General features: G+C 54.2%; 2 protein-coding genes across 2 annotated transcripts; one reads left to right on the top strand and one right to left on the bottom strand.

Annotated features, from left to right (window-relative positions):
* Nucleotides 1-4,207: 4,207 nt before the first annotated feature.
* Nucleotides 4,208-12,396, bottom strand: APOA4 (apolipoprotein A4). Its single transcript, XM_020902602.2, has 3 exons — nucleotides 7,120-12,396; nucleotides 6,631-6,757; nucleotides 4,208-5,331 (listed from the first exon to the last, which is right to left on the bottom strand). The coding sequence occupies exons 1-3, from the start codon at nucleotides 7,166-7,168 to the stop codon at nucleotides 4,365-4,367; spliced, it is 1,143 nt and encodes a 380-aa protein (XP_020758261.2). The 5' UTR covers nucleotides 7,169-12,396; the 3' UTR covers nucleotides 4,208-4,364.
* A 100-nt stretch (nucleotides 12,397-12,496) lies between these two features.
* APOC3 (apolipoprotein C3) lies at nucleotides 12,497-15,136 on the top strand. Its single transcript, XM_070473552.1, has 4 exons — nucleotides 12,497-12,587; nucleotides 13,181-13,248; nucleotides 13,396-13,519; nucleotides 14,828-15,136. The coding sequence occupies exons 2-4, from the start codon at nucleotides 13,194-13,196 to the stop codon at nucleotides 14,937-14,939; spliced, it is 291 nt and encodes a 96-aa protein (XP_070329653.1). The 5' UTR covers nucleotides 12,497-12,587; nucleotides 13,181-13,193; the 3' UTR covers nucleotides 14,940-15,136.
* The last annotated feature ends 982 nt before the right edge of the window (nucleotides 15,137-16,118 follow it).

Here is a 16,118-nt window from a genome sequence, read left to right as displayed (position 1 = left end):
AACTAACCAAGATTCTTCATCCCAAGGCAGCTGTGGAGTATGGCAGATCTCAGACTCAATTTTGTCTACAAGGTTTGATGTTTCATGAAAGGAGTCTCTGGATAGATGATCTGTGGGCAGAATATGTGTATGAAGGAATTATAATCATTCTGTAACACACAAGAGGAGTAAAAATTAGAACAAAGCTATGTTTAGGAAGAACCAATTTAATTTTGGTAGTCTTGAACAGAGTTGTCCACAGATAGAATCAATTGTTTAGGGAAGTGGTAAGTTGGCTGTCAGTGGAGGTGTTTGGTACTAAGTAGCAGGGACTTTCCTGGTGGTCCAGTGGTTGGGAGTCTGCCTGCCAATGCAGAAGATACAGGTTTGATCCCTGGCCCAGGAAAATCCCATATGCCTCAGAGCAACAAAGCCCATGAGCCATAACTACTGACTCCATGCTCTAGACCCCACGAGCCGCAACTACTGAGCCCTGTAGAGTCCATGCTCTGTAACAAGAGAAGCCACCACAATGAGAAGTCCAAGCGCTGCAGCAAACAGAAGCCTCCATTCACCACCACTGGAGAAAGCCCATGAGCAGCAACAAAGACTCAGCACAGCCAAAAATAAATAAATAAATAAAAATGTAAAAAATACAAAGCAGCATTCATTCACTCAACGATTGCATGATCGCCATGTTCCAGGCACTGGGGTATGCACTGTGTATTCATTAGCTATCGCTGCAAAGCAAATCACCCCCAAATCTAGTGTCTTATGATGTCTCACGATTTCTGCGAGCCAGTGGCTTGACTGTGTGGTTCTGACTCAGGATCTGTCATGAGGTTGCAAGCAGGACGTTGCCTGAGTCTGTGGTCATCTGAAGGCTCCACCAAGGCTGGAGGGTCTGTTCCAAGGTGGGTCACTCACACGCTGGCAAGTTGGTGCTGGCTGTTGAGGAGGGGCAGAAGTTCCTTCCCATGTCGACCCTCCATGGGGCTTCCTATGATGTCCCTCATCACAACATCACAACATGGTGACTGTCTCCCCTCAGAGGCCAAGAGAAAGCAGGATGACAGCCACTGTGGCCTTTATGCTCTACATTTGGGAGTTAGATACCATGACTTTCACAATAGCCTATTGATCACATTGGTCAGCCCTCTTCAATATGAGAGGGACCACATGAGGTTATGAGTACCAGAGATAAGGATCAATGTCCGAGGCTGGCTACCACACTGTAGATACAATGATGAATGAACAAGTGGGGTGCCTCACCTCAAGAGACTGTTAGTGTAGCATTAGGGTACTTGTTATAGATGATGTCAAAGGAACTAGAGGGAGAGACAGGTGGATTCCTTCAATCTTAACATCCTGTGATTTTGTTCTTCTAGGTCTTGGTCCTTTCCTCACCATATCAATAAGCCACCATCTCAGAACCAGCAGCCCATGTTCTCGTTCCTCTGACATGGGCAGTTCTGAGGTCTCCATTATTAGCTGCTTGTCACTACACAGCAAGATAACCAAGGTCCCACCCTTGGGCTCCCAGATACAAAAGTCCCCAGATAACCCCACGCTTGCTGTTTCTGTCCCCTGAATCTGTCACTGCCTGCGTTCCTCCTCCCAGAGCACAGCCTGTCCTATGATACTGCCTGGAGGACACGGTGTCCCCATGTGGGAGCTGCTTCTGACCAGCCCCGAAAGCCCTCAACAGCAGCTATGCCCTGTGGTGTCAAGAGGAGAGCGCCCCCCCCCCCCTTTTCCCTGTTGTGTTCTTTTCTCACCAATCAGAGCCATGCCAACCACCAGACAGTGGCATGTGACCCCTCGGACCTTCTCAGAGTACTTTTGACCTTTGAGCTTTGGGGAGAGGTGCAGGGGTATGGTGAATGTCTCAGCCTGGTCCACGCCAATCCTGGCTGATGCTCCTTTCTGGAGCACTAACCCATGTGCACAGAGGAGTCTATTATCTTTAGGTCACCCAAGGAGCCAGAGGTCGCTGGGGGAGCTTCAGTCCTAAAAGTCTGGGGGCACTGCTAGGATATACTGATGTGGGCTGCACCAGAATCCAGAAAACGTCCTTCTGTGATACTCACAGGGGACTCTAAGTGCACAGCTTTCTTGGGTGTAAGTGCTGCAGTCTCACCAGGTGATCAAAACTGGATTCTAGAGAAACTCTGGCAACTATTTATTAATATTTGTTTGTTTCTAGATAGCTAGTGGAAGTTGCTATAACACAGGAAGCTCAGCTTGCTGCTCTGTGACAACCCAGAGGGGTGGGATGGGCTAGGGGGTAGGAGGGAGGTTCAAGAGAGAAGGGATATATGAATACCTATGACTGATCCACATTGTTGTATGGCAGAAACCAACACTGCAAAGCAATTATCCCCCAAATAAAAATTAAAAAGAAATGAAATTCTGATAAATACCCTACAATACAGGTGTACCCTGAGAACATTACGCCAAGTGGAAGAAGCCAGACACAAAAGTAAAACTATTGTATGATGTCACTTACATGAACTACCTAGAATAGGCAAAGTCTAAGAGACAGGACAAGCCATCAGCAGAAACTGGAGTGGAGGAGTGATAATGGGTAATTGCTTTATGGACACAGGGTTTCTGTTTGGGTCATGAAGTAATTTTGGAGATAGTGGTGATGGCTGTACAACATTGTGAATGTAATTAATGCCTCTAAATTGTACACTTAAAATGGCAAATTTTGTGTTATATATATTATACCACAATAAAAATAAAACTAAAACATCATAAAGTCCCAACACTACATAAATCTATGAAGTGGAAAGCAAAATCCCATTCTCCTGCAAACAGACCTCTTGAAATTACCATCTAGGCCTAGCAATGTCTTTCTTCTGTGACAGCCCCTTGTGCATCCCCCTTCTGTCTGGGGTTCTGGACAGAGCTCACTGTTCTCCTTATGCTGGGCTCACCCTGGAGGCACCACAGCCTGTTAGATAAAAGTCAAACTCTTTAGCTGGATGGCCTGGGTTCCAATCTCAAATTTCCACCACTGCTAGATCATGTGCTTCACCATCCTGAACTGCCCTTTCCTCACCTACTGCATCTTTGAAGTCTCTGTCTGTTGTGACGATTATATGAGTCAATGTGGTACAACAATTTTTAAAGACACCTAGCATTAATGCGTGTCAACTTTAGGGCCATCTCTGTAGTTAAAAGTTCTAGTAGCTTCTGCCACTGGTTGCTCTTCATTGGCCACCATTTTGGGGGTGGGGCAGGGTATAGCTTCCTCTTTCAATCCTTGATGTCCCTTGGTGTTGTTCCCTTGAAAGGTCTAAACTCCATTCTGGAAAGGTCAAGTTATTTGGGACAAAGGCTTGAACTGGCTCTTCTCTGGGGTCCCCTCCTGGGAGAGCCCACCTCAGATCACAGCTGGCTGTGCTGGTGAGACTGCTTGGGGCCGAATTCTCTTCCCCTGCCTCCTGCCCCATTTATATTTTTTTACATTTAAAATCTCTCAGTCGTGTCAGACTCCTTGAGACCCCATGGACTATACAGTCCATGGAATCCTCCAGACCAAGATACTGGAGTGGGTAGCCTTTCCCTTCTCCAGGGGATCTTCCCAACCCAGTTGTTGGCAACTGCAGCCCCAGACCAACAGGCCCCTTTGCAGGAGGCTCCTGGGCAGAATTCACCAGGGCCCCCAAGCGCCTACTCCTCCCCACCTCTCAGGACTCTGACACGGCTCTGGGCCCCATTCCTCGACTCTGCAGATCATGGGTTTAGCAGTCAAAAAAACCTCTGACATAAGCCAGAATCGATTTTATAACAGAAGTGAGGTGGGGTGGGTGGAATAAACCAAAATTCACCCAAATAAGTCAGATTAAAGGCACAGAAGATCTTAGACCAGGAGGGACAGTCTTCCCCACTGTGCCGTGAGCTCCCCAGAGCCCAGGACTTCGTCCTGACCACATTGGTGGTGCCCTCGGGGTGAAGCCCAGTGTCAGATTCTTTACCACCGAGCCACCTGGGAAACCCACCGGACCACCAGGGAAGTCCAAAGCGTGACATCTTTATCCACCTCTCCTTAGAGCTCTCCCCACACCCCTCTCTGCACACCCTGCCCCCATAGTCTCATCTCCCAGCACCCCAGTCGTTCTAAGCATCCCCTGCTGACCCATCTAAGCTTTGCTCGCGCTGCTCCCTGCCGCCCTCAGCTTCCACAACACCAAGAAGCCCCACTGTAACCACACTGGGCTAGTTTCTCAGCAGCTTTATTGAGAAGCGAGACGTAGCGTCACTTTCCACTGGACATGTATCCACAGGTCTGTACAAGAACTGCTTTGGGACAGACAGACAGACAGGGGGCAGGGCAGGGCAGGTGTCGGTGGTGGGGCGGGGGCACCAGGGGCAACTCAGCCCCCCAGAGGGGCGGGCGTATCCTCCTGCGCGGGGAGGGCGGGGGCCTGGCTCTCTTTCTCCTTGAGGGTGTTGAAGAAGCTGCTGACCTTGTCCCTCAGATCCTTCTCCAGGAAACTCAGGTGATCTTCCACGTCCCCCGCCAGGGGGCCCAGCTTCTGCCTGAGCGCGTCCAGCTGCTGCACCATGGCTCTGTTGAAGGTCTCGCCGTAGGGCCCCACCGTGCGGCGGAAGTCCTCCACCTGCTGCTCCAGCTGACTGCTGAGCTCGGCCAGCGACTTCTGCAGGCCCTCGGCATTGCCCGGCTGACTGCCACGCACGCTGCTGACCACGGGCACCAGCCTCTGTCGCAGCTCCTCGGCTTTGGCCGAGATCTTGGCCTTCAGCTCCTCGGCATGCTTCTTCATCTGAAAGGCCAGGCCCTCCAGCTGGTGGTTGAGCTTCCCCTGGACGTCCTGAGCATAAGGGGCCAGGCTGCGGCGCAGTTCCTCCACGTTCTCATCGATCTTGGCCTGGAGCTGGTCCGCGTAGGGCGTCAGGCGCCCCTTGAGCTCCTCCACTCGCTGGTCGACCGTGGCCTGGAGCTCCTCGGCGTAGGGCGCCACCGAGGCCTGCAGCTGGTCCATGTTCTGCCGCATCACCGTCTCCATGCGCTGCGCGTAGACCGTCAGCTGGCGCCGTAGCTGCTGCGCCTGGGTGTCGACCTGGGTGCGCAGCTCCTCCGCGTATGGCCCCAAGCGCTGCTGCAGCTCGCGCACGTTGTCCCCGATCTTCTGGCTCACCTCGTTGGCGTGGGGCAGCAGCCGGGCCCGCAGCTCCTCCAGCTCCTGCCGAATCTCCTCCCTCAGCTTCTCGGAGTCCTTGGTCAGCCGTTCATGCAGTTCCGTGGCAAAGGGCACCAGCTTCTTCTGCAGGTCGTCCGTGTAGGTGCTCACTTCCCCAAGTTTATCTTGGAAGAGGGTGCTGCGGGGAAAGGACGCAAGGGGGCCGCCGTGAGGCTTGGCATTCCTGCCTGCGTGCTGAGTCGCTTCGGTTGTGTCCGACCCTTTGCGACCCCTGGACTGTAAACCGGCCAGGCTCCTCTACTGGGGCCTTAGCTCCTTCCATAGGCTCACCTTTCACACACCTGCCTAAGACAGGTGAGCATGCAGGGTAATGAGTTCACCCATCTTTTCCTGCGGTGGATGGTGATTTAAGCAAGTGGATGTAATTGGTCAATGTAATACATTGACCTTTTACCTCTGGATCTCCGCTGGAGCTTGAGTCACAGTATCTATTAATACCTATCATGTGAGCTGGAGCAGTGGGCTTGCCTCTCCTTATCTGTAAAGCAGAAGGAGTGGACTTTGAGGTCCTTCTCAGCCCAGGTGTGCTGTGGCTGTGTGCACACCACATGTGCAGAGATCACATGTGATGTTCTGGGCCTCTTCTAGCATCTTCCAATCACACCGGGTACTGGTCTCCCTGATGTGTGACACCTCCAGAGGCTTCCCAAATATCCTCACCCCTGTCCTTCCCATGATTTCACAGAGGCCTGTCCTGGAATGTATTAGAAGCCAGCTCACGTGACATTTCTTTCCCTCCCTTTCTTCTGGGGGCCTCAATGCTAAAATGTGACCATTTGTCACACTCTGGAAAGTTAAAGTGGGAGATTCCCTGGTGGCCCAGTGTTTAGGACTCAGCAGTTTCACTGCTGAGGGCCAGGGTTTGATCCCTGGTCAGGGAACTAAGATCCCACAAGCCACTGCTGCTGCTGCTAAGTCGCTTCAGTCGTGTCTGACTCTGTGCTAGCCCATAGATGGCAGCCCACCAGGCTCCCCTGTCCCTGGGATTCTCCAGTCAAGAATACTGGAGTGGGTTGCCATTTCCTTCTCCAATGCGTGAAAGTGAAAAGTGAAAGTGAAGTCTCTCAGTCGTGTCCAATTCTTAGCGACCCCATGGACCACAGCCTACCAGGCTCCTCCATCCATGGGATTTTCCAGGCAAGAGTACTGGAGTGGGGTGCCATTGCCTTCTCTGCCCACAAGCCACAGGGCATGACAAAAAGAAAAAAAAAGTTAAAGCAGGGATTATTCAGTCCAGCCTTCCTTATTTGCACACATGAATCCCAGGATCCAAGTCTGGAGACCTCTGGTCACCCAGTGAGTTGATGGCAGGACAGTGGGTATCCTAAGCTCAGGTCTCCTGCCTCCGAATCCAGCCCTTGCCCACACATTGCATGGCCTTTAAGAAGCCCTTCCCTGCCAACTCTGCCCCTCTTACTTGAGCTGCTGGGTGAGCTCAGACTTCTGGATATGTTCCACCGCCTTCTTGGCATTGTTGCCCAGCTGGCTGAAGTAGTCCCAAATCACAGTGGCCACCTGGTCGGCATTGACCTCCGCCTGGGCCCCTGGGTGGGAAATAAAGCAAATTCATGAGCGCCGTCTCCTTCCTTGCCCCTCTGCCCCAGCCCTGAGCCACAGACTGGATGTCGGGGGGGAGCCCAGCCACTGATTTTTCTCTCTGTACTTGGCTAGTTAGAAGCCACAGGGGTATGTAAAGCTGGGGTAGCACCCATGCCAGGGAGCCCAGCACTGTGAAAAGCACTCCTCAGAGCTGAGTGGCAGCTGGGTGACCACCTGCATCCAGCTGTGGGCTGACAGACACTCGGAACTGTCCTCTTGCCCTGGCCCCAGACTCACCACCCTTCCCTGCCTGATGCAGCAGATGGGTGCTGCCTAAGAGTGCCATCTGAAGGCAGCTCCTACTCACCAGTGACAGCCACCAGGGCCAGGCTCAGGACCACAGCCTTCAGGAACATCCCGGGCTCCTCGCTGGGCTGGAAGAGTCTCTTACTGCACCAGATCCTTCCTGGATTCAGAGGGGCCAAAGGAGAGGTTCTCAGGCAGCTCACTGTGCTGCTGTTGGGACTGATTGAAGCTCAGAACCAGTCAGACATTTAAATCCTCACGGGGCTGCCGTCCCCACCTTCCTCCCCAGTGTGACTCCACGCTGGAAGGTGACACATTCCCAGGAGGCCTCTTGGACTTTTGTGACCCTTGGACAACGTGGAAGCCGATGGCAGACTGGGGCTCGGGCAGCATTCAGAAGCAGCTGTTCCAAAGGTGTGCCCCACCCATCATTGAAGGGGCCAGGAGCCACGGGAGGAATGAGGCTGAGGGAACACCTGAGCGCAGGACTGATAAACTACGCAGAAGCCCTGCGGCAGCTCTGGGTCTGTGCTCGGCTTGGGTGGGTGGGGGGCAAAGTTCACAGTTCCTCTGTCTGCCCCAGTGAGGAAGGGCCCCCACTCCCACATCCCCCAACCCTGACTCCATCTCAGAGCACCAGACTCTGGACTAGGACACCCAGGGTCACAGATGGGCTAGTGAGCTGAGATCCAGGACTCTGGTCAAGGTGAGCCCTGGAGGAGGCGACCCCTGCAAGCCTTTGGGAAGGTGGGTGGAGTGGGGGTGTGTCCTGTGTTGAAGGTGTTGATTGTAAGTGTGCTTCACGTCTGCCACAGCCAACTGTGTCACCTTGGTTCAGTGAGTCAACTTGGCCCAGCTCTGGCCTCATTTTCTCCTTTAAAAATGGGATTGTTGAGTGTATTAAATGAGACATTACTGGTGAAATGAGTAGTATTGTGCCTGGCAGAGTAAGCACTAAAAAATAGCCATTACTGTTGTTAATAAGAATACTAACTATTTTCTGGATTTGGACCAAGCAAAGAGTACAGTAGCAGGCTTGCTGCTCCAGTGAGAGTGGCAGAGTGAGACCCCACTCTCTGGAGCACAATGCAGGGTGAAGGGCAGACTGACCCGAGGTCTGATTCCTGCCCACCGCCTCCCTGGGTGGCAGTAGTCAGCTTGTGATGAATCACAAGACCCGAGGCTCTCAGGGCGCCTCTCATCAGGAGATGGGGAAGGGGGTTGGTGGCGGCATCCCGGTCTTCTACTTGGACTTCCAACATCCTCTGCAAGTGAGGTCACACACAGAAAGACATCCAGCAAGAAGGTGGCTCATCCTGACCAGTTTGTACCCCTCCGCTGGGCCACACACATCACCTTGGGTGACAAGGAGATGAAATCCATCGTATTACACTGTTGGCTGCCTTCATGAACGCCATGCCCCACACATGGATGGGCTTCTGTAATCTGCCACTGGAAGAGTCCACAGCTGGACTGATCCTGACTTCCCGTGTCTCCACTGTTTCATAGACCAGGAGCGACTTGATGTCCATGGCGTTGAAGATAGCTTGTACCCCTTCTGTAGAGTCCCCACTACCTGGCAGTGTCCCACCCCACTGATGGTCACCTCCAGCGTCAGGGAGCTCCTCCTTCCAGGAGCAGCCTGGGCCATCTTGTAGTACTTTATTAAGGCTTCTGATGCTGGAGTTGGACTCCTTGGCTTTGCAAGTGGGCTCCATACATACTGACTGGGTGACCTCGGCCAAGTCTCTTAACCTCTTTGAGCCCCATGTGCCTCAGTAGGGCATGAACAGTGCATGCCTTCTGGGCTTCAGGGAGTCAGGGAGATAATCTGAGTAATGCTGGGAACTATGCCTGGCCCATAGTCAGCGCTCATCAAGCATAAGCCGTGTTTTGCCCCTGAAGACTTCACCACGCTGCAACACTCCCAAATGAAGCAGAGTCCTGCCTGGGCTGGGAGCAAATGTAGTCGCTCACCTCTGGCCTCATCCCTTTCCCCCTTAATGGGCCAGAGGTGAGCAGGTCAACGAGTTACCAAGGACTCTCAGTTGAGTCTGCCCTCACTGTATGGGAGTGTGTCTTTTTGGTTTTTGGCCATAATGTGTGGCATGCGGGATCTTAATTCCCCAACCAGAGATCAAACTTGCACCGCCTGCAGTGGAAGTGTGCAGTCTTATCCACAGGACAGCTGGGGAGGTACCAGAGAGCATGCTGTGTATCAGTCTGTGAAAAGATTAGTTCTGGGCGGTGGGAGAGAATGAGAGGCCCCTGTGCACCGTCTCAGATTGTTTGAGCTGCTGATGGAAAGGACATGAGTGCGGGCAGCTCCAGCAGAGCCTGGCCCTATGAGGCAGGGCACGGCCACATGGGGATGTCCACAAAGGGCTGTGTGACGTTGGGTGAATCATATCCCTTTCTGAGCCTCAATCTCCTTATCTGTACAACAGACAGACATAATGGTCAGTGAGGTGACGAGGCTGAGAGTCTAACATCACCTATGGCCACTCTCCTGCCCCATCAACAGAGATCAAACTAGTGGGCAGCCCGAGCCCAGAATCAGGAGGGAACGGCTCAGGCCCAGCCAGGGATGGGCAAATCACATGGACACAGGTCCCCATGTTTGCTCCACACTGGCCATCCACCCAGGGCAGAGCTCAAAGGGGGTGGCTCCTGGGTGGGAAGATCTGGGTGAGACACTGGGAGGAACTTCCAGCACAGAAGGCCATGGTGAACCAGGGCCTCTGGCTGGCAGGGCTGAGTCAGCGCTGCCCAGTCCAGCCTTGTGGCAGGGGCATGGGTCACAGACGCTGGTGAACTAAGCCTCAGTCGCACACAAGTGGAAGCAGAGAGATTTAGTCTAACCCTTGAGGACCATTTTTGGCCCCAGCTGGTCAGACCTTCTCCTCTCCATCCTCCTGCCCCTCCTCCCTGCCCGTTAGCAGTTATGGGGCCAGGGTTGGAGCAGCATCCTCATCCCAGGGGAGCTATGCTGGGGAGAGGGAGAGAAGAAGGGAAGGAGAGGCAGCTTAGGCTGGACCACTGATCAGCCCCTTCCTCAGACAGCCCTCCCGAGACCCAGCTGGAGCTGCTGGGAGGGGCATGGGCACACAGAGGCACCAAGCCCTGGGAATGAGGTCAGGTCCCGGGCCAGGGCATGCCAACCCAGCCGCAGAGGCCCACACTCTCTGGTTCTCTACCCAGCTTGATGCCACGCTGCTGGCTCTCTCCGCCCGCATCTTCTGACCTCCCTGGGCTCACTGGCCCATTGCGACCCAGGAGAGGGAGGGCGGCCTCCTCCAGACGCGCCACACACATGGCAGGAGAGTTGGAGGAACCAGGGCCAAGGGCTCCAGCCAGTCCACCCCAGCATGTCCCAGCTCAGCCTGGAATCTGGACTCCCACTGTGACCCTCCCTTCTGGGGAGAAGGAACAGATCAGAATGAAGAGGGAAGTGGACACGGCTGTCCTCTCTTCCCCAAAGTCCAGATCCTTCAGGACCTCCCAATCACCTTCCTCTCCTCCCCGCCCCATCACCACAGTCTGTGCTCAGGAAGAGGCCGAAACTGATGCACTCTGAGTGACTGATAATCCTCCAAGGGCCTCATCTCTCCATGAGGTTTGGTCCCAGTGTGCGTATTAGAAGACCTGGCTTCTGGTTCCCAACTCTGCCATGGATGGAATATGGGCACCTGGGTATGTCTCCAGCCCTGCCTTCGGCTTCTGCCTATAAAATGGGCTTAATAATGTCTGTGCTGTGTACTGTTGCTCAGTCATGTCTGACTCTTTGCAACCCCCAGAACTTCAGCTTGCCAGACTCCTTTGTCCATGGGGATTTTCCAGGCAAGAATCCTAGAGTGGGTTTCCATGCCCTCCTCCTGGGGATCTCCTCAACCAGGAGATCAATCAGGCATCAAATCCAGGTCTCCCACATTGCAGGCAGATTATTTACCATCTGAGCCACCAGGGAAGCCTGTGAATACTACAGCAGATAGCCTATCTCTTCTCAAGGGGATCTTTCCAACCCAGGAATCGAACTGGGGTCTCCTGCATTGCAGGCAGATTCTTTACCAACTGAACTACCACGGGAGCCCTAATAATGTCTACTTTGCAGGAATCATTTGCATTTTAGCAGATAACCAGGTCTAAGTGAAAGGAATGAATCTCTAAGGAGAAATTTCAAGTTTTCGCCACAGATAAAGAATTCTGAAGGTAGAGCTAGGTCTAGCTTTCTCGGGCCTCTGACTTCCCACGGTGGGTTTAGTTGCTTCTTCCTGGTAAGATGGCCACCTGCCCAAAGCCCTAATTCTTTGGAGGCTCCTCCTGCCTTCAGACTATGCTGTCTAAGAAAGAACAGGTGTTTGGGAGAAAGGAGGAGAGATTTATTACAACAATTCTGGAGTATCAGTGTTCTAGCCCCATTTTACAAAGGAGAATATTGAGGCACTGAGCTGTTAGATCTCTGGCCCTGGTCATATCTGTAGGTGTGAAAGGTACCATTTAAACCTAGAATTTCCTGGCTCTGAGACCTCACTGGAAGACAGAGCTCCCTAATGCTGCCATCCAGGCTGCAGCTCCTGGTGTGAGCCCAGGGGACACTTCACCTCAGGAAGAGGCCAGGCATCTCCCGGACAGCTGACTGTCCCTTCGAGCTCATCTGGCCTCTCTCCACTACACCAGCCTCACCGCAGCCTTGACTGCCTCCCCAGCCAGGGGACTACGAGGACTGGCATTTCTAAGCTGCGGAAGTTGTGGTCTGAGGTCGAGAGGTACTCAGCGCTGGCCTCAGTCCCAGCTGCACAGTCTGCCCCTTGGGGACGTTATCAGTGAGTCCAGAGGGCAGGATGGGGAGAGGGGGTGGTAAAACAGAAGGCCTGGGGCTCATAAGCCTTTGACCTACTCCCACCACCCCCTGCCAGAGGGATCAGCTCAGGAAATTTCTGCGTCAGCTGCACCCGGGACTGAAGCCCAGAGATGGAGATCCTGGGGAGGGGGCTGTGGGCACTCAACTGTGTCCCACCTCCTGCACAAGCCCCTGCCCACAGGTCTTCTGTGACTTCACTCTAGACTCCCCAGCCCAGCCAGCTGGGGAGTTGTGTCCAAGTCTGAAGAAGCCAATTCCCCTCTCACTTCACCCCCACTTCACAGGCTGTTGTCAGGGCTTAAAGTGGGGAAGGACCTGGAAGCCCAGGGCGAAAGGACAATGTTTATCCCCCAATCCCTTCTCCCATCTCACCAGCCTCTCCCTGGGGAACCAGGCTGCTCAGAAGGAATGGGGTCACCCCAGTTCCAAACCATAGGGATGGCAGAGAGCAGGGTGGGCACCCTCAGCTTTCTAGAGATTTCCCAACTCCCAGTGGGCCTGGGTGCCTCTGGCCACCCTCTGTCAGGGTCTGGTCTAGGTTGATCAGCAGATGACCTTTGCCCGGCTGCCTGGGCCCGCACGCTGCCCTGTGTCCTGGGGACAATATAAAACAGGTCAGAATCTTCTTGCCTTCGTACGCAGTTCATCTCAAGAAGCAGCCGCTACAGGTAAGACTCCCTGAGGGGTTGGGGGGAGAAGGGGAGCAGGATGGGGAGGGGCAGGTGGGGGTCTGTGCCCAGCCAGCGAAGCCTGAAGCGCTTGTAGAGCTGGGGAAGCCTTAAGTCTTGATGAGTACCTCTCCCCAGGCATTCTGGGGAGATCGAGGTCCCTAGGGGAAGGTCACTTGCCCAAAGCTATACAGAGCCTAGTGGTGGAGCTGGGACTGGCACTGGCTCCCTTTGCTGCTCGCTCTGCATGTTTAGGATTAGAAGACTCAGACATCCCAGTCGTGCCCCAGACAGAAAACCTGAGCCCTGGAGGGGGCAGAGAGTCAACCAGAGTCACTCAGCTTGTTAGTGGCAGAAATCTGGCCAGAATCCTGGTGTCTTGATTCCTGGTCTGGGGGTTTCCTGCTTCATGCCTCCCCCCACTCTCTCTGCCCTGGGTCCCCCAGTCCCCTTCTGAAAGCCCATAACCTCCCCCATATTAGCCCTCTTTCCTCCCGACTTGACCTGGCTCAGGCCCACTGCATCTCCCCAGGGAGGGCTGCCTGGTGGGGGGTGGGGACTTGAGGAAGGGCTCACAGGACCCCTCCCTGCAGGAACCAAGGCACCATGCGGCCCCGGCTGCTCCTTGTTGCTGCCTTCCTGGCTCTCCTGGTCTTGCCCGGTAAGCAGCCGGTGGGGACTGGGCTGGGCGTGGGAAGAGGGTGGCTTGGCAAGTGGCTGGGGGATACCAGACCCCAATGGGGGGCTGTCAGGAGCCAAGGGCTCCCCAGAAGCTGATCCACCACACTCAGTCCTGCTCTTCTCCCAGACACTACCAGGGCCGAGGAGGAATCCCTTCTGGACAAAATGCAGGGCTATGTGAAGGAGGCCACCAAGACCGCCAAGGATGCCCTGAGCAGCGTTCAGGAGTCCCAGGTGGCCCAGCAGGCCAGGTAAACCCTCACTTTCCTGTCTTTGGTCGCTACCTGCCCGGGACTTGGTGAGAGCCCCCACGGGGGGCCCGCGTCTCTCCCACGCCCACCTAGGACCTGCGCCTCGCTGAACCTCCTTTCTCTCTGTAAAACAGGCCCCCTTGCAGGGAGAGATGATGGAGAGGCACCGCATCCCACCTCGCCTCCCTTTGTCATCCTCCTTTCTTCCTCCTTGCCCTCATGTCCATTTTCCTTTTCTGATAATCTGATTGGAGCTTTGGATCCACCCAGTGGAATTTCTGGGGGTTCTCTGGTAGCTTAGTTGGTAAAGAATCCACCTGCAATGCAGGAGACCCCAGTTTGATCCTGGGTTAGAAAGATCCCCTGGAGAAGGGAGAGGCTACCCACTCCAGTATTCCTGGGCTTCCCTTGTGGCTCAGCTGGTAAAGAATCCGCCTGCTATGCAGGAGACCTGGGTTCAATCCCTGGGTTGGGAAGATCCCTTGAAGAAGGGAAAGGCAACCCACTCCAGTATTCTGGCCTGGAGAATGCTATGGACTGTATAGTCCATGGGGTCGCAAAGAGTTGTACACAACTGAGCAACTTTCACTTTCAAAGCAATTTCAGCACTGTGTGTGTGTGTGTGTGTGTGTTTCTGACTTGTATCAAGTCCTCGGGCCCATGTGAGCAGAAGTCGGTCCTTCCTCTCCCACCTTGCCCCTGCCCACCAGTCCTCTGCTAGCCCCACCCACCTTCCCCACCTCCACTCCATCTGCATTGGCATTTCCATAGCAGAGGTGTTCACAAACACTTTTAGTCCTCAGGACCCACTGTAGAGTGGATATTATTTCCCCATTTTGCAGACAAGAAAACCAAGGCCCACTTAACCAAGTGACCTGCCCCAGATCACACAGCTAATCAACCCTCTGATGACTGTCCAAATGAGAGACTGCCTCCCTCTGCCCCACCCCGCCTGGAGCCACCAGGATGTACAATTGTAGGGGGCATCACTTGCCTCCACTAGAATGGCAGTCCTGACCTTACACATCTTCCAAATCAGTCACTCCAGCTTGCTTCAGATCCACCATCTGCCCACAGCTGGAGAAACTCCAGGGGACCTTGGCTGTGTTCCCATCATTACCCTCGGCATCCTTTCCTGGGGTGCAGCTATAGGGGGTCCCAGCCTGAGGTTTTGGGGCATTGCTGGGAAGGATTGAGAGGGTGGGGGCGGAGTGCCAGTGTGGGTGGGTGGGAGCCCCATAGTTGTCACTTTCTAGGGACAACTCTCACCCGCACCCCATGTGCTCCCCTCACTTTTTTGACCCCCAGAGACTGGATGACTGAGAGCTTCAGCTCCCTGAAAGACTACTGGAGCTCGTTCAAGGGCAAGTTCAGTGACTTCTGGGAATCTGCCGCCAGTCCCACACAGTCTCCACCCTGAGGCCGTCTGAGATCTCAGAACCCCAAGTCCACCCGTCTATCCATCCTACTAGCTCCTTGGGTCCAGCAGCCTCCCAGGACTGCCACCAAAGGTCACTTACAAGAACAGCATTCTCAGTGCCCTCCCCCTCCCCCAAGACCTGGCCCACCCCAGGGTGTGCAGGCCTTCCAATAAAGCTGGATGAGAAACTGCCGTGAGTGGGGTGTCCTGCATGTGCCATGTATGTTTGGGCTAAGAATTCGTGGGGCCTCTTCTGTGGGCGGGCTCGGGACTGACTCCAACTCAAGCAGGCCTGGGGCTGGTGCCCCACCCACCTCTTAGCAGCTGGGTGGAAAGAGGTAGGAATGGCCTTACCTAGCCTGCCTGCATGGACAGTTTGGCGTGGAGGAGCAAAGGGGACGCTAGGTCTGGCAGTATTTGAATACACTGTCAAGTGCTGTGTAACATGATTGAGTGTGTGCTCCTTGCCAGGCCTTGCACATGGCATTTTACGTCATTATCATAATGACATACTGAGTTGAGACTGTGTGTGTTCATCAAAATTCTGGAGTGGACGTGCACTGCCTGGGCTGCATGCCCAACCCCCTTCCCCGACTGCAACCACACTTGGGGAAAGGAGGCTGAGGGGGTGGTAGTTAAAGTAATATACACCTGGGCTCTAGTCTTGGCTCTGTCACTTCATATCAGCCTCAGTTTCTTACCTGTAAAGTGGGTACAATGATACCCCATCCATTGTAGGTCTGTTGAGAAGGAATGAAGGAAATGAGAGAGTGCACAGCACCTGGCATCTCCAAGGCACCTGGTAAATGGCTGCCCTTGTCACTATAGGCTGAGCTGACTGTCCCCTTGGAGCCAGGACTGGAGTGGGGCCCCGTGTCCTGGGAATTGAGGAGGAGCCCAAGGTCATCCAACACAGGCTGCAGCCCTTGTGTCCCCACCACCCGTCAGATGTTCATGCAGGAGAGTTCCAGAACCACAGACTACTTGAGCAGCTCCCCTCCCCGCTCTTCCAGTGATGACTGAGACTCCCAAGTGTGAAGGCACTTGCCCAGTGTCACTGAGTCAGCAAACAGCAGAGCCTGCCCTCAAGCCCAGGCAAGCTGCCCGTATTCTGCTCAGCTGACACAGAGAAAGGCTTAGTTACTCCTACTGTTGTTGTTTAGCTGCTAAGTTGTGTCT

This window comes from Odocoileus virginianus, chromosome 10, assembly GCF_023699985.2.
Source record: "Odocoileus virginianus isolate 20LAN1187 ecotype Illinois chromosome 10, Ovbor_1.2, whole genome shotgun sequence".
Taxonomy (NCBI): domain Eukaryota; kingdom Metazoa; phylum Chordata; class Mammalia; order Artiodactyla; family Cervidae; genus Odocoileus; species Odocoileus virginianus.
This window is presented reverse-complemented; position numbering and strand designations above follow the sequence as displayed.